The 18,479-nt window shown below is 38.6% G+C and overlaps 1 protein-coding gene across 3 annotated transcripts in view; it reads right to left on the reverse strand.

Moving 5' to 3' along the window:
* RAB28 (RAB28, member RAS oncogene family) overlaps positions 1–18,479 on the reverse strand; it is a 138,008-nt gene that overhangs the window by 8,481 nt on the left and 111,048 nt on the right. For all 3 annotated transcript variants that reach the window (XM_008274229.5, XM_002709359.6, XM_089326942.1), the window contains exons 5-6: positions 15,045–15,148; positions 4,002–4,079 (exon numbers count right to left, since the gene is read on the reverse strand). In XM_008274229.5, coding sequence (XP_008272451.1) covers positions 4,002–4,079; positions 15,045–15,148 — 182 coding nt within the window. The remainder of the gene's footprint in view (positions 1–4,001; positions 4,080–15,044; positions 15,149–18,479) is intronic.

The following is an 18,479-nucleotide window of genomic DNA, read 5'->3' on the forward strand; positions in this document are numbered from 1 at the left end:
CATGAGCACCTTACAGCTTAGGCAGGGTGGAGTTCTTCTCAGTGTACCATGTGGCTAGTAAAGCATTGGCAAGCCTTCCCCTTAATGAAGAGCTATCAGTCACTGGGCTGCACCTTTCTACATTCCTCCAGACAAGATACCTTTGTTATTTTGGACTTCGTCTCTTCCTTATACAACCACCCCACACGCCCTACTGATTCTTCCTTGAAACATCTCCTATATCCTTCCATCCTTTCCCTTCTACCTTCACACTGGTCCTTATCACACGATAATAAAATCCTTGCTTCAATATCCTTCCCATTCAACCACACACAAAAATATCCCATTAGATTAATGCTGTCAAAAGACTACTTTCATTTATTTCTCTGCCTACAAATGAGCTCCCACTGTCTAGATAAAATTCATCAACTTGGCCTTCATAAATCACTTTATTCTCTGACACACACATGTATTACTTTAACCAAATTGTTCTTCTGTTTCCAAATACAACCCAAGCTTTTTACTCAGGTTAACTTTTCATGCCAGTTCCCTTTTCAGGGACTGTCTTCCTTCCCATTCCAAACTTCCCAGTTCACTTTCCCCCAATATAGTAGAGTGGCAACAACAGAAACACAAATGACAGCCAGACCTGGGGTCAAATCCTGGCTTTACCATTGCCTAACCATGGGTTAATGATCAAATGATTTGCACTCTGGCCTCAGAATCAGCCGTTAAGGCATTTGGAACTGGCTAAAAAGCCCATGAGAGTATTTCAGGCATGGAAAGCCAAGACACTCTAGCAAAAAAAAAAAAAAAAAAAAAAAAAAAACTAAATGAAAATCTCTGTACATGAGATCCCAGGGGAAAGAACAGGCCATCAAAGAAGGAGGTACCTTTCTCTGAAGGGAGGAGAGAACTTCCACTTTGACAATGGCCTTGTTTAAATAAGATCGGTGTCAGCAAACACAAATGCTTCCATAGCCTTGGCAGCTCATGACAAGAGCCTCAGGTGTTACTGACATCATAAATAAGTGTCAATTGTTAAATCAACAACAGGAGTCACTGTGCACTTACTCCCATGTAGGATCTCTGTTCTTAATGTGTTGTACTATGTGAATGAATGGTATAACTAGTACTCCAACAGTACTTTACACTTTGTGCTTCTGTGTGGGTGCAAACTGTTGAAATCTTTACTTAGTATATACTAAATTGATCTTCTGTATATAAAGATAATTAAAAATGAATCTTGATGTGAATGGGATGGGAGAGGGAATGGGAGATGGGATGGTTGTGGATGGGAGGGAGGTAATTGGGGTAAAAAGCCGCTATAATCCAGAAGTTGTACTTTGGAAATTTATATTTATTAAATAAAAGTTTAAAAAAATGATCAAATGAGTTAGCCTCTCCACAGTATATTTTTTTTATTTTTTTTTTTAACTTTTATTTAGTGAATATAAATTTCCAAAGTACAACTTATGGATTACAATGGCTTCTCCCCCATAACGTCCCTCTGACCCGCAACCCTCCCCTTTCCCACTCCCTCTCCCCTTCCATTCACATCAAGATTCATTTTCGATTCTCTTTATATACAGAAGATCAGTTTAGCATACATTAAGTAAAGATTTCAACAGTTTGCTCCCACACAGAAACATAAAGTGAAAAATACTGTTTCAGTACTAGTTGTAGCATTAAATCTCAATGTACAGCACACTAAGGACAGAGATCCTACATGAGGAGTAAGTGCACAGTGACTCCTGTTGTTGACTTAACAAATTGACACTCTTGTTTATGGCATCAGTAATCACCCTAGGCTCTTGTCATGAGCTGCCAAGGCTATGGAAGCCCCCTGAGTTCACCGACTCTGATCATATTTAGACAAGGCCATGGTCAAAGTGGAAGTTCTCTTCTCCCTTCAGAGAAAGGTACCTCCTTCTTTGATGACCCGTTCTTTCCACTGGGATCTCACTTGTGGAGCTCTTTCATTTAAGCTTGTTTTGTTTGTTTGTTTGTTTGTTTGTTTTTTCCCAGAGTGTCTTGGCTTTCCATGCCTGAAATACTTTTGAGAGCAAAATGATGAAATGTCATGCTACCTGTTCCACAAAGTTATTATGAGGATTAAAAAAGTTAAAACAAAGAAATTATAACAAAGTGCTAGCCAATAGCAGATTAATTTTCTTCACTGAAGGCAGGGCTACATTTTAAACTCTTTTAAGTGTTTTTAAAACCCACTACTATACTGAATATATAAGATATGATCAAAAAATCATGTATGATTGCTTGATAATCACTCATGCATTCTCCAGTTAACCAGAAACAAATGTAATTTAGAAAGAGAAGCTACAAAGCAGAGGAGTACTTGACCTAGGAGCTTCAGTGAAGTCTTTGAGCAAGCAAAGCAGGGTGATTCCTCTTTCTTGTATAATCCCCAAAGCCAAATCAAGTAACTATTTTTTGATGTATCTAAGAGAGTACAAAATATCTTATCATTATACCTAGCCATAGAAATTGCTGAAATAAGTGTCTTTCAGGGATGAGATTAGTAGCAAATTTCTAGAGTTCCAAATATTTTAATCATGTTCTAGAAACAGTCCCATCATATAACAATTTTCAATTGGTATTGAATCTAATTACACACACACATATACACAAAGACAATGAATTAACTCTGAAAGAATTTAAGAAAAATTCAGGAATGGGAAAAGATAATTACATCTTTCAGTTGCATAGGGTGAATGGAGAAAATACAAAGAAAATGTAATTAGTTTTTGCTTCTTTCTCTTTTTTTTATTTGCATGCATTTCATAAGTACAACATTAGGAAAACAGTAATTCTTCCCACCATATCCGCCCTCTCACAATACTCCCACCCCTCTTACTCTTCCCCCTCCTTTTCCCAGTCTTGTTTTTTACTAAGATCTATTTTCATTTACCTTTATACACAGAAGATTAACTCTATTCTAGGTAAAGAGTTCAGCATTTTGTATGAGAGAGAAAAAGAAAAAGAAAGAAAGAAAACCAAATCAAAACAAACAAAAAACATAAAAAAGCACAAGAATAAAAGCTGTTTCTCAGAAGTCCAGACAACTGCTGTTCAAAGTCATTGCATTTCGATGGTAATTTCACTTTTTTTTCCTGAAACTTAATTATCTTTAAAGAGGAACCCAAGAATGATACATCTTTTCCAAGCATTTAGACATAACTATAATTTGTGTAAAATAAGAATATCCTCCACTTAATACACTAAAACGAAGTAACTGAGACTAAGTCTTACTATTCAGTCTCATAATACAGCTCTTTGAAGACAGAGGTCCTGCATGGGAAGTGAGTACACAGTGACTCTGAACACATCAGTGATTACCGATGATCTTGACCAGAGCTGCCGAGGCTATGGAAGCCTTTTGGAAGCTTTTGCTACTAACCACACAGCTTCTGAAGTTTATTTTTAAACTATATCACCTCTTAATCTGACCTCTCATTCTATCAAATATATATAATAAGAGAGCAATTATAATAATATTTTTAAGTTCTTGACTGCTGGTGTTCATGTTTATTTCTTGGTCTAAGAGATATTTTAGGAATAGTGAAAAAATACAGAAATGCTCAATAATTAGTACTATTAAATTTACAAAATATTATCAAGAACTTGTATCATTACAGTGGAGGATATTTTAAAGATGAACAGACAGACCTGAAAGAACTTAAATAAAGAAGTACCAGACAAAACAGTATGGTCAACAAGTTGACCCAGTAACTAACAACTGATAACACTTATTATGCTAATCTTCTCTTTTTCCCAACAGAGGGACAAAATGAAGTTTTAAGGGTACCACAAGTTGGCAGAAACGTAATAGTCTCCATATTCTGCAATGAACAGTGATTCATATAATCTATTTCAAAGGTTTTTAGGGGTATCTATATCTACGTTTAGATATAGATAGCATAAATAGATAAGGATAGTGGGTAAAAATTAATGCCTTATAAGAAATCCATTAATTTTTAAAATATAAAGTTCAAGATGATCACCTGTGACTGTTCTATTTCTGCTTTGTTTAATTTGATTCCAAGGATTTCAGCAGCAACTTTCTGAAAACACAGGAAGACCTACATAACAAAAACAGGTTTAAATGATTTAAAACAGGCATGCTTAAGTAAGCTTTAACTAAATTGAACTTTTTAAAAAATGATAAACAGCAAAAATTACAAAAGTATGATTCAACAGATGATTCCAAAAATAGTTTTATTTGTCAAATCTAGCAACATTTTAATTGTAATAAAAATGTTTTAATGATTAAACAATAATTTGAAAATCCATATAATACATTGAATTGGTCTAAACTTATATTTGTCCCTAAAAACATGTATTTTTAAATGATTCAATATGAAAATTAGAGCTACCACTGTAACCAAAACAAGAACAATAACAAACACATCTACTAGCATAACAAGTTCTTATAATTCTTGAAGAAAATGAAAACAAATTAATCTATACTATTCTGATTTTTCACTGACAGTTCTACATTGATCTTTTGATCTAGCTTTAATCTATCTTTAAGAGGTCTTATTTTCTAACCACTTAATAATTTTTGTGGCTCTCATCAATTTCAATAAGTTCTTCATATCTTGAGTAAAACAATTTGATACCCTTAACTATATTTTATCAGTTCAGAGTAAAGGAGCAATACATTACATCATAGTTAAACAAAAATCTACAAATACTTTTCTATAAACAGCATTTCACATTTGAGAATAGTTAGCTGATGCCCTGACCACTATCATTCCCGGAGCTCCAAACCTGGCATTTACTATAGTAATAATTATATTTTCCTTTTAAATGTCCTACCATATTCCTGTCACTTGTCATCTCATAATTACTCACTGAATATTTATCACAACTTTACTTTTAATTCTAATTAAGAAAGCCCTGAATGGATATTCTTGTCTCAAAAAGCATGAGTATATATTTAGTTCACTAATAGGCAATGTTTGCAGAAGAACTGGAAAGAATTACAAAAGAAGATAAGCACAGAGAAGAGGGTACAAATAAGTAGGATCTGGTGGGCTATTCTAAGGACTTCTGCATTTATTCTGAATAAAATGGAAGCCACGGGAAGGTGGTCTGAAGTGACTTTTATTTTAACAGGGCCAATCTGGTTCTTGCACTGTGCTTTCACTATTGAAGATCATGCGCACAAAAAGAAAAATAAGCAAGGAGACTAGCATAAGAAAATTAGGGAAGCTGAAATCATAGTGGTGACAGTGGAAATGGTAAGAAATAGTCAACAAATACTGGATATATTTTGAAAGTAGATCCAAAAGAAATTGGTGATAGATGTGAGGTGGAAGAAAAAGAGAGGAAACAAGATTGACTACAAAATTTTCCTGCTGAACAGCTACTACACTAGATCTGCCATTAATTGAAGTGCAGAATTCTGGAAGAAATTTGGGAAGGGAATATTAAGAGCCAACTCTAGAAATGTTAAACTGTGCAGCCTATCAGATATCTAAGTGGATATGCTGAGCAAGGAGCTGGATATTTGAATCTGGAATTCCAGGAAGAGGTGTGGGCAAAACAATGGAACTAAAACAAGTCATTAACAGAGTTAAGTTTAGAAAAAGAAATATCCAAGGACTGAGCACTAGAGCCCTCCAGTACTTAGAGGCTGGAGAGATAAGAAAGAATCAGCACAATGCATTGCAAGAGCAGTTAGTTAGGAGAAAAGCCAGGAAGCACAGGATTCTAGATGCTAAGGGAAGGAAGTATTTCAAAGAGGAGAGAATGACCAGCTATTTTATATGCTGCTTCTATGTCAAGTCAGATGAGGACTAGGAACTGACCACTGGATTCAGCAAAAGAAAGTCACTGATAACAACTGGTTACATGAAATACTGGGGGCAAAAGTTCACTTGAACTGTGCAAGAGAAACTCGATACAGAGGAACCAGAAAAATCTCTTTGAAATATTACTGGAACAAGAGAGGGAAGAGATGTGCAATTCGGGACATGCTCAAGCTGACTTGCCCCAAACGGTAGAGTTAGAAACATACCAGGGGATTCCAATTCAATCCCATCAAGATGGCATGTACCAATGCCATCTCACTAGTCCCAGTGATCAATTTCTGTTCACAATTGATCATAATGATAGGACTAAGAACCAAAGGGATCACATAAACAAGACTAGTGTCTGCAAATACTAGCTGATAGAATAAAAAAGGGAGAGAATGATCCAACATGGGAAGTGAGATACACAGCAGACCCATAGAATGGCAGATGTCCTAAACAGCACTCTGGCCTCAGAATCAGCCCTTAAGGCATGAGGATCCGGCTGAAATGCCCATGAGAGTATTTCAGGCATGGAAGGCCAAGACACTCTGGCGGGGGGGGGGGGGGGGGAACCTAAATGAAAGATCTCCGCAAGTGAGATCCCAGTGGAAAGAACGGGTCATCAAAGAAGGAGGTACCTTTCTCTGAAGGGAGAAGAGAACTTCCACTTTGACCATGGCCTTGTCTAAATATGATCAGAGTCGGTGAACTCAGGGGGCTTCCATAGCCTTGGCAGCTCATGACAAGAGCCTAGGGTGATTACTGATGCCATAAACAAGAGTGTCAATTTGTTAAGTCAACAACAGGAGTCACTGTGCACTTACTCCTCATGTAGGATCTCTGTCCTTAGTGTGCTGTACATTGAGATTTAATGCTACAACTAGTACTGAAACAGTATTTTTCACTTTATGTTTCTGTGTGGGAGCAAACTGTTGAAATCTTTACTTAATGTATGCTAAACTGATCTTCTGTATATAAAGAGAATCGAAAATGAATCTTGATGTGAATGGAAGGGGAGAGGGAGTGGGAAAGGGGAGGGTTGCGGGTCAGAGGGACGTTATGGGGGAGAAGCCATTGTAATCCATAAGTTGTACTTTGGAAATTTATATTCACTAAATAAAAGTTAAAAAAAAAAAGGAAAGCATAAGAAAGAAATAAAGCAATAGCTACAGAAAGATGTGAGATCAAGAGCTTTTTTGTTTGTTTTTAGGATAAATCATAGTATTTTATATGATGATAGACTAATCCAGTAGACAGGGAATAATGATGATGCAGGAAAGACAGAATTCATAAAGCAATATTCTTGATCAGGTAAAGCAAAATGGGGCTAGTGCACAATACAGCAGTTGGCCCTGGCACAGTTTCCATTGTAACCACAGCACAGACAGAAGACCGGAACAGACATGAGGGATGGGGAAGAGTGTAGATGTAGTGGCAGGAGTATGTGGAACTTGTTTCAAATTTCCTTTTCCTCTTCCTTTCTTCCTTCCTTTCCTTTTTCCTTTTTCCTTTTTCCTTTTTCCCCTTTCCCCTCCTTTCCTTTCCTTTTTCCTTTCCTTTTTCCTTTCCTTTTTCCTTTCCTTTTTCCTTTCCTTTTTCCTTTCCTTTTTCCTTTCCTTTTTCCTTTCCTTTTTCCTTTCCTTTTTCCTTTCCTTTTTCCTTTCCTTTTTCCTTTCCTTTCCTTTCCTTTCCTTTCCTTTCCTTTCCTTTCCTTTCCTTTCCTTTCCTTTCCTTTCCTTTCTTTCGACAGGCAGAGTGGATAGTGAGAGAGAGAGACAGAAAGAAAGGGCTTCCTTTGCCGTTGATTCACTCTCCAATGGCCGCCACGGCCGGCGCGCTGCAGCTGCCGCACCACGCTGATCGGATGGCAGGAGCCAGGTACTTATCCTGGTCTCCCATGGGGTGCAGGGCCCAAGCACTTGGGCCATCCTCCACTGCACTCCCTGGCCACAACAGAGAGCTGGCCTGGAAAAGGGGCAACCAGGACAGAATCTGGCGCCCCGACCGGGACTAGAACCTAGTGTGCCGGCGCCGCAAGGCGGAGGATTAGCCTAGTGAGCCGCGGTGCCGGCCAAATTTCTTTTCTTTTTAAATTTAAAGAAATGGAACAAATTTCATGCATCTCATACATACAGGTTTTTTTTAAAGATTTTTAAAATTTATTTGAAAGAGTTACAGAGAGAGGTAGAGACAGAGAGAGATATCTTCCATCCGCTAGTTCACTCCCCAGATGGCTGCAACGGCCAGAGCTGCACTGATCTGAAGCCAGAAGCCAGGAGCTTCTTCTGGGTCTCCCATGCCAGTGCAGGGGACCAAGGACCTGGGCCATCTTCCAATGCTATCCCAGGCCATAGCAGAGAGCTGGATCAGAAGATGAGCAGCCGGGACTAGAACTGACACCTACATGGGATGCTGGTGCTTCAGGCCAGAGCTTTAACCTGCTGTGCCACAGCGCTGGCCCCACATACAGTTTTTTGTTTCTTTGTTTTTGCCAAGCAGAGTTAGACAGTGAGAGAGAGAGAGAGAGAGAGAGAGAGAGAGAGAAAGGTCTTCCTTCTGTTGGTTCACTCCCCTAATGGTCAATGCGGCCAGTGCTGTGCCAATCTGAAGCCAGGAGTCTGGTACTTCCTCCCGGTCTCCCATGCGGGTACAGGAACCCAAGCACTTGGGGCCATCCTCCTTTGCCCTCCTGGGCTACAATAGAGAGCTGGAATGGAAGAGGAGCGACTGGGACTAGTACCCGGTGCCCCAACCAGAACTAGAACCCGGGGTGCCGGCGCTGCAGGCGGAGGATTAGCCAAGTGAGCCACGGCATTGGTCCCACATACAGTTTTAAGAACATAATGACAGTTCTCACCCCATCCTCCCTCCCTCCCTCCCTCCCTCCCAACTTCCACCCTTTCTCCGACTTCTTTTTTTTCTTTTTAATTTTTGTGATAATATACCCTTTTTTCCTTTGAGAACAAGTTTTATTATTAATTGAAGAAGCACTAAGGAAACAAGCAATGGAGCTGGGCACTTAGGCTTATCTAAAACTTATGAGACATAAGAATATCCTCCATCTTATACACTAAAATGAAATAAATCTTTGAGAGCATGTTTTACTGTGAATTCTCATTACTATCTGAGTAAAGAAGTCCTGCATGGGAAGTAAGTGCACAGTGACTCCTACTGTTAATGTAACAATTAACACTCTAATGTATGACGTCAGTGATCACACAAGGCTCTTGACATGAGCTGCCTAGGCTATGGAAGCCTTTTGAACCCACAAACTCCTTCAATACTTAGACAAGGCCATAAGCAAAGTGGAAGTTCTGTCCTTCCTTCAGAGAAAAAGACCTCCTTCTTTGATGACCACTTCTTTCCACTGGGGTCTCACCCACAGAGGTCCTTCATGTAGGACATTTTTTGCCACAGTGCCTTGGCTTTCCATGCCTGAAATGCTCTCAAGGGCTTTTAAGCCAGACAAGAATGCCTTAAGGGCTGATTCTGAGGTCAGGGTGCTACTTTAACCTACTGTCTTTCTATAAGTCTGCTGAATGGACTGATTCCCATGTTGGAGCATTCACGCCTTTTTACTTCTATTATTATTACCAGACACTTAATCCTATTTCTAAGATCTCTTTTTGTTTCAAATTTCTTATAAAATAGCAAGCACAGTCATCAGTAGAGGGAATGGAGGAGAACATTTTGAACATTTGAAGAGACAAGAGTAGCTATGAAATTCAGATAAGGGGAAGACATAAAAGGACTAGGGATACATGCAATAATTACTGAACAACATTAGGAGTCCCCTTGAGGTTAGTATTGTGAATTCAAAGTTCTAGCATGCCTCTAGTCATGTTTATGGTGCAGCCCAAGAAAAGTCAAGGCTTGGTTTAAAGAAGAATTAAGGTTTAGCCAAATGAGTCTGACAAGCAAAAAGGAGAAAGGGTATTGGGAGTACATGGCAATAATTTTGTCTGGTCACGGGGAGAGGGGAAATAAAAACTGAAAGGAGGGTAGGGATTTTGAAAAGGTGTTAGCATCAAAGGCTTGTAGGGTTGAAGAATGATTGGGCTAGAACATTCATGCTGTGAGCTAGAAAAAAAGGAGGACAGTTGATTGTCAGTGATTAAGATATCTGATGTTGAGATAAGAAGAGGTTACAGTGATTTGTAATAAGATCTGTGGTATGCATGGGAGTGAATCAATGAGGTATAATTGAGGACAAAGACACGAAAATAACTGAGAATGTGATAGTAGTATTGGAGAAAGGATAGTAACACAGGAGCTCAATTCCTCAAGTAAAGAGGGAAGTAACCTGAAGTTGGAGGAGCCTACACGTATTAAAATAATTTCATTTCAAAGAACAACCATTTCAAAGTAGTATTTCAAAAGAAAAAAATAGGCTTTTTAATAGTGGTTCAACATTAGTACACAAGCAAAAATACTAAGCTAAACACAAACATTGGAAGTTAGAACAATTCTAAAATGTTAAAAGACCTTAGGAAGAGTAAGGTAGGTAAGAGTAAGAGTGAGGGTAGATGCCAAATCAATTCATAGAGGAGTTTATCAAGAGACACTGGTATGGTATTCATTAAAATGCTATGTGGTGGCCGGCGCCGTGGCTCACTAGGCTAATCCTCCGCCTTGCGGCGCCAGCACACCGGGTTCTAGTCCTGGTCGGGGTGCTGGATTCTGTCCCGGTTGCCCCTCTTCCAGGCCAGCTCTCTGCTGTGGCCAGGGAGTGCAGTGGAGGATGGCCCAAGTGCTTGGGCCCTGCACCCCATGGGAGACCAGGATAAGTACCTGGCTCTTGCCTTCGGATCAGCGCAGTGTGCCAGCCGTGGCGGCCATTGGAGGGTGAACCAACGGCAAAAGGAAGCCCTTTCTCTCTGTCTCTCTCTCTCACTGTCCACTCTCTGCCTGTCAAAAAAAAAAAAAAAATGCTATGTGGTTATGTGCTCATCTTCACAGTATCATGGGTGAAAGGATTCAAGAAGGCCAAATTTTTAAATGGGTCTGATCACCAAAAAAGATTTAGCACTGTTTTTATTACTTAATGTTTATCAAAGGTATAAAAGCTATGAAGGCTATATTGAAAGAAAAACATAAAAAAAGATGAAACCAGAGAAAGATTTCAAACTTCTTTGGTTGAAAAAAATGATAAGAAAATTAACTGTCAAAAAAAAACTGGGCAGGAGAGAATATCTGCAAAAACTCTGACTTACAGCTGTTATCTCTAATATAAAATTGTTCATAGAATTTTTGAAATAGCAATGAAAAATTATAAACTGGTCATAAGCAGAAAATGAACAGCTAATGAAAGTTTTCTAATGTCAGCCACAATTACAACTCAAAATATTACAAATGAAAATAGTGAATTACCCTTTTTTGCCTATCAATATGAAAAAGATTTAAAAATAAGTAAATACTAAATATTTAAAAGGTTATAGTGACATGGCAATCATACAGTACCGGTCAAAGTTTAAATTGGTTTAGCCTCTCATGTGGTAATTTAACAGTATGTTTCAGTCCTCTCCCAAGAAATCTACCTAAAGGAAATAATAAAAACCTTAAAAGTTTATGGAGAAACTTTTATATTAGAAAATTATGTTCAAAAGTTAGAAACAACTTATGTGTTCAACAACAGGGACATGGTTAAATATATTTTTGGATATTAATAGATTATTGAACCTATTTAATAATAAGTGACATGGCAAAGCCAAAATCAACTATTGGGATTGCATCAAATTGAGAAGTTTCTGTACTGCAAAAGAAACAGTCAGGAGAGTGAAGAGACAACCAACAGAATGGGAAAAAATATTTGCAAACTATGCAACAGATAAAGGGTTAATAACCAGAATCTACAAAGAGATCAAGAAACTCCACAAAAACAAAACCAACAACCCACTTAAGAGATGGGCCAAGGACTTCAATAGACATTTTTCAAAAGAGGAAATCCAAATGGCCAACAGGCACATGAAAAAATGTTCAAGGTCACTAGCAATCAGGGAAATGCAAATCAAAAGCACAATGAGGTTTCACCTCACCCCGCTTAGAATGGCTCACATACAGAAATCTACCAACAACAGATGCTGGCGAGGATGTGGGGAAAAAGGGACACTAACCCACTGTTGGTGGGAATGCAAACTGGTCAAGCCACTATGGAAATCAGTCTGGAGATTCCTCAGAAACCTGAATATAACCCTACCGTTCGACCCAGCCATCCCACTCCTTGGAATTTACCCAAAGGAGTTTAAATTGACAAAGAAAAAAGTGGTCTGCACCCTAATGTTTATTGCAGCACAATTCACAATAGCCAAGACCTGGAACCAACCTAAATGCCCATCAATGGTAGACTGGATAAAGAAATTATGGGATATGTATTCTTTAGAATACTATACCGCAGTAAGAAACAACAAAATCCAGATATTTGCAACAAAATGGAGGAATCTGGAACACATCATGCTGAGTGAAGTAAGCCAGTCCCAAAGGGACAAATACCATATGTTCTCCCTGATCGGTGACAACTGACTGAACACCAAAAAGGAAACCTCCTAAAGTGAAAAGGACATTATGAGAAATGGTGACTTGATCAGCATAGCCCTGACTGCTAATGGACAACTTAATACATTATCCCTCATAGTATTTTTTTTTTGTCTGTTCTACTTAATATGACTGGTTTAATTCTGTAATTATCACACAGTTATTCTTAAGTGTTGAAAATTAACTGAAATGTGATCCCTGTTAAACATAAAAGTGGGAATAAGAGAGGGAAGAGATGTATAATTTGGGGCATGCTCGGGCTGACTTGCCCCAGTTGGTAGAGTTGGAAACATACCAGGGGATTCCAATTCAATCCCATCAAGGTGGCATGTGCCAATGCCATCTCACTATTCCAAGTGATCAATTTCAGTTCACAATTGATCATAATGAAAGGACTAAGAGTCAAAGGGAGCACATAAACAAGTCTAGTATCTGCTAACACTAACCGATAGAATAAATAAAGGGGAGAGTGATCCAACATGGGAAGTGAGATACTCAGCAGACTCATAGAATGGCAGATGTCCTAAATAGCACTCTGGCCTCAGAATCAGCCCTAAAGGCACTCGGATCTGGCTGAAAAGCCCATGAGAGTATTTCAGGCATGGAAAGCCAAGGCACTCTGGCAAAAAGATCTCTGTGAGTGAGATCCCAGTGGAAAGAACAGGTCTTCAAAGAGGGAGGTGCCTTTCTCTGAAGGGAGGAGAGAACCTCCACTTTGACTATGACCTTGTCTAAACAAGATAAGAGTCGGAGAACTCAAGGGGCTTCCATAGCCTTGGAAACTCATGACTGGTGCATAGGGAGATTACTGATGCCATAAACAGGAGTGTCAATTTGTAAAGTCAACAACAGGAGTCACTGTGCACTTACTCCTCATGTAGGATCTCTGTCCTTAATGTGCTGTACACTGAGGCTTAATGCTATAACGAGTACTCAAACAGTATATTTCACTTTGTGTTTCTATGGGGGTGCAAACGATTGAAATCTTTACTTAATGTACACTAAACTGATCTTCTGTAAAAAAAAAAAAAAAAAAAGAAATTATCAATTCCCAACTTGACTCTCACTGGGATTAAACATGACAATAGGTCTGATCTGATTTCATCATCATTTAAAAAAAATCATCTATTATTTTTCACTTTATGTTTCTGTGTGGGAACAAACTGTTGAAATCCTTACTTAAGGTATACTAAGCTGATCTTCTGTATATTAAGATAATCGAAAATGAATCTTGATGTGAATGGAAGGGGAGAGGGAGTGGGAAAGGGGAGGGTTGTGGGTGGGAGGGACGGTATGGGGGGGAAAGCCATTGTAACCCATGAGTCGTACTTTGGAAATTTATATTCATTAAATAAAAGATAAAAAAAAATAAGTGACATGGGATTTTTTATATTTTTCTACAGATAAAAATACCAAAATAAAACACAAAATTACTTAAATATTATGATCTTGGAGCCAGCACTATGGTGCAGCAGGTTAAGCTGCTGCCTGTGACTCCAGCATCCCATACTGGAGTGCTGGTTTGAGTTCCAGCTGCTCCACTTCTGATCCAGCTCCCTACTAATGCACCTGGGAAGGCAGCAGATGACGGCCCAAGAGCTTGGGCCCCTGTCACCAACGTGGGAGACCTGGATGAAGTTCCTGGCTCCTTACTTTGACCTGGCCCAGTCTCAGTGGTTGTAGCCATCCAGAGAATGAATCAGCAGATGGAGAATCTCTCTCTCTCTCTCTTTCTCTCTCTGTCTCTCTCTCAGCCCCCACCACCCTGTCACTTTGTCTTTCAAATAAATAAAATAAATTTTTTAAAAAGTGAAAAATATGATATTAATTGTTTTAAGTAAATATTTATTGTAGTTAAGATGGTAACCCCTGGAAGTCCACTAGTTGGTTCACAAATTCTATTTCTACCACTAACTACCTTTGCAACATGGACTCTGCTACATGACCTCCATAACATTCACCTATAAAATAGAAACAATCAGAGCAGTATGGTACCTGTCACAATAATAAATATAATTTGATAGGAGGTTGTGAACATCAGAAAAAGATAATTGGGGGCCGGCACTGTGGCAGAGGAGGTAAAGGTGCCATCTGCAGTGCTGGCATCCCATTTGGGCATCAGTTCGAGTCCTGGTTGCTCCCCTTCCAATCCAGCTCTCTGCTATGGCCTGGCAAAGCAGCAGAAGATGGCTCTAGTCCTTGGGTCCCTGAACCTATGTGGGAGACCCAGAAGAAGCTCCAGGCTCCTGGCTTTGGATTGGTCCAGCTCTGGCCATTGTGGTCACTTAAGGAGTGAACCAGTGTATATGAGACCTCTCTCTCTCTCTCTCTCTCTCTCTCTGTGTGTGTGTGTGCGTGTGTGTGTGTGTGTTCCTCTCTTTGTAACTTTGCCTTTCAAATAAACAAACAAATAAAGTCTTAAAAATATAATTAAAAGGAATCATGCCATGAATTGTCATCTTGGAATACTAAAGTTATGGGTAACTTTTATTCTTTTTAATTCTATGCTCTTTTAAATTCCTTAAAACAGTCATAAAATTATGCTAAATGACTTAGAAAAGTAATATAAGCAGAATTAACCCATTATACCTAAGGTATCTTATATCCTCACTAGGAATAAATTTGCTTCAAAAGTAATAGAAGTATACTTCCTATGAATGTACATAAATATCTTAATATGAACTTACAATATGCAGTAATCATTATTTTACTTACAGAGTCTCCTGTCTTGGCTGAGACAAAGTGGCTACTAAAACCATTTTCCTGGCAAAACCGTAAGTGTTTTTCAGATTTCACTGTTCGCATATGCTCCAAGTCAACTAAAAGGTGTTAAAAGAAAGGAGAAAGTTATATATTAGAATCATTCAAAACATTTTCAATGACAACACCCCTGCCCACCCAACAGGAACTGGGGAAGATTCCATCTATATCCCACAGTTTTAAGGCTACAACTATCGATGTGCAAGCACCAGCGTCACTCATGATCACTCAGCAGGGTCTGAGGATACTCCCCACTGTGTCCCACAGTAGTATCAAGAACAAAGCTACTGTCATCACAGTCCCCATTCTGACTGACACTCAACTCTGAGCCCTGAAGCAACATATCTCTGGAAGCTTTATCCACTACAAAATCAAACCATTACCTAAATGAACTGCCGCAGACACATGGGACACTAACACACATTGCTGACATTTATTACAGCTGAAAAAAATCACATGGCAGTTACACTTTTAGGTTCACCCAAAACCAAAGCCAAACCAACTACCCAACTGATACTGCACATCCCATCTAAGTGAAAAGGTTTTCCCAGTGAAAACTACTTCATAAAGAAGAAGAAGCTTTTCAATCAGATGTAAAGCCATCAATAAAGTGACACAGAAAACAAAGAAAGGAAATGACACATTTAGGGGAAACCACAGTCTTCCAAAAATAGATACTGATTTGGAAGAAATCTATAAAATGCCTGAAAAAGAATTCAAAATATTGATTATAAAGAAACTCAACTAATGCAAATGACTACAGATAGACAACTGAAAAAAAGAAGAAAACAATTCACAATATTAATGAAAAATTCAAGATAAAAAAATCATTAAAAAGAATTGAGAAATCTTGAAACTGAAAAAATTTTTAAATTTTTTTTCTATTTATTTATTTGACAGGTAGAGTTAGACAGTGAGAGAGAGAGACAGAGAGAAAGGTCTTCGGTTCACTCCCCAAACGGCCGCCACGGCCGGCGCTGTGCCGATCCCAAGCCAGGAGCCAGGTACTTCCTCCTGGTCTCCCACGTGGGTGCAGGGCCCAAGCACTTGGGCCATCCTCCACTGCACTCCCGGGCCACAGCAGAGAGCTGTACTGGAAAAGAAGCAGCCAAGACTAAAACCCGGTGCCCGTATGGGATGCCAGCGCCAGAGACGGAGGATTAATCAAAGGAGCCACGGCGCTGGCCCCGAAACTGAAAATTTTAATCAATGAAATAAAGAAAAAAAAATAAAATAGAGAGCTTCCACAAAAGAACAGAACTCTGATCTTGGGGACAAGTCTTTTGAAATAACCCAGTCAGACAAAAATAAATAAGAAAGAATTTAAAAGAATGAAGAAAGCCAATGAGGCATGAGACACCATTAAATGAAAAAACATTCATATTATGGGGAATACCTGACGGAGAGGAGAAGGAAAAAGGCATTGTCAACACATTTAATGAAATAATAGCTGAAAACTTTCTATCTCTACAAAGTGATAATGAAATGTAGATACTGGACATTCAAAGAATCCCAAAGATTCTCAACCAAAAAGACCTTTTTGAAGGCCTATTACAGTCAAACTGTCAAAAGTTGGAAGATAAATATATGTCAAGTTAAATATAATGGAAAACTCATTAGACTAAAAAAAAGATAGACAACTATAGACCCATAAACTTGATGAATACAGATATAAAATTCTCAAAAAAATTAGCAAACTTAATTCAACAGCAAAACAAAAATCACATGTGATGATCAAGTGGGATTTTTCTCAGGGATATAAGAGTGGTTCACTATTCATAAATCAATAAACATATCACATCAACAATATGAAGAACTAAACCATATGATCATCTCAATAGATGCAGAAAAAGCATTTGATAAGATTCAATATATTTTCATTATAAAACTCTCAAAAAATTAGGTATAGAAGAAACATATGGGGCCAGCACTGTGGCATAGCAGGTAAAGCTGCCACCTGCAGTGCTGACATCCCATATGGGCACTGGTTCAAGTCCTGGCTGCTCCACTTCCAATCCAGCTCTCTGCTAAGGCCTGGGAAAGCAGTAGAAGACAGCCCAATTCCTTGGGTCCCTTCACCTGCATGGGAGACCCAGAAGAAGCTCCTGGCTCCTGGCTTAGGATCAGCGTGGCTGTGGCCATTGCCACCAATTGGGGAGTGAACCAGCAAATGGAAGACCTCGCTCTCTCTCTCTCTCTGTGTGTGTGTGTGTGTGTGTGTAATTCTTTCAAATAAATAAATAAATGTTTAAAAAAAAACCTCAAAATTATAAAGCCTATATATAACAAACCTATAGCTAATATTATACTGAATGGGGAAAAGCAGAAAAATCTGGAATAAAACCAGGATGTCCACTTTCACTACTCTTTTTCAATACAGTACAAGAAGGATTAGCAAGAACAATTAGAAAGGAGAAAAATAAACAGCATCCAAACTGGAAAGGAGAAAGACAAAATATACATGTTTTTATGTGATATGATTTTATATATGAAAAAATCTAGACACTCCAACAAATTGTTAGAACTTACCAATCAATTCAGTAAATCAGTAGGATACAAAATCAACAAACAAAGAGCAACATTTTTACTTATCAGTAACAATCTTGTTGAAAGGAAAATCAACAAAACAATTTTATTCACAATAGCACCAAATAGAATAAAATAAAATAAAACATTTAGGAATGAATTTAACCATAAGAAGTGAAATATTTCTTTTTTTTAAGATTTTTTTATTTATTTATTTATTTGGAAGTCAGAGAGTTACACAGAGAGAAGAGAGCAGAGAGAGAGAGGTCTTCCATCCAATGGTTCACTCCCCAGATGGCCGCAACAGCCAGAGCTAGGCCAATCCGAAGCCAGGAGCCAGGAGCTTCTTCCGGGTCTCCCACATGGGTGCAGGGGCCCAAAGACTTGGGCCATCTTCTACTGCTTTCCCAGGCCATAGCAGAGAGCTGGATTGGAAGAGGAGTAGCCAGGACTAGAATCAGTACCTATATGGGATGCTGGCACTTCAGGCCAGGGCGTTAGCCTGCTGCACCACAGCACCAGCCCCAAAGTGAAAGATTTCTAAATGAAATCTATAAAACACTGATGAACCACTGAGGTTCATCCACAAAAAATGGAAAGACATTCTGCATTCATTGATTGGAAGCATTGATACTGTTAAAATATTCATAGTATTCCAAGCAATCCATAGATTCCATGCAGTCCTCATCAAAATGCCAATGACTATCTTTATTGAAATAGAAAAAACAATCCTAGAATCCATATGGAATCCAAATAGCCAAAGTAATCTGAGCAAAAAAGAAAAAAGAAAAGCTGGAGGCATCACAATACCTGACTTCAAAGCAGTAATTAAAAGTCTCCCATCAAAGAAAGTCCAGGATCTGA

This window comes from Oryctolagus cuniculus, chromosome 2, assembly GCF_051225735.1.
Source record: "Oryctolagus cuniculus isolate XC-2025 breed Fujian yellow rabbit chromosome 2, ASM5122573v1, whole genome shotgun sequence".
NCBI classification, from domain to species: Eukaryota; Metazoa; Chordata; class Mammalia; order Lagomorpha; family Leporidae; genus Oryctolagus; species Oryctolagus cuniculus.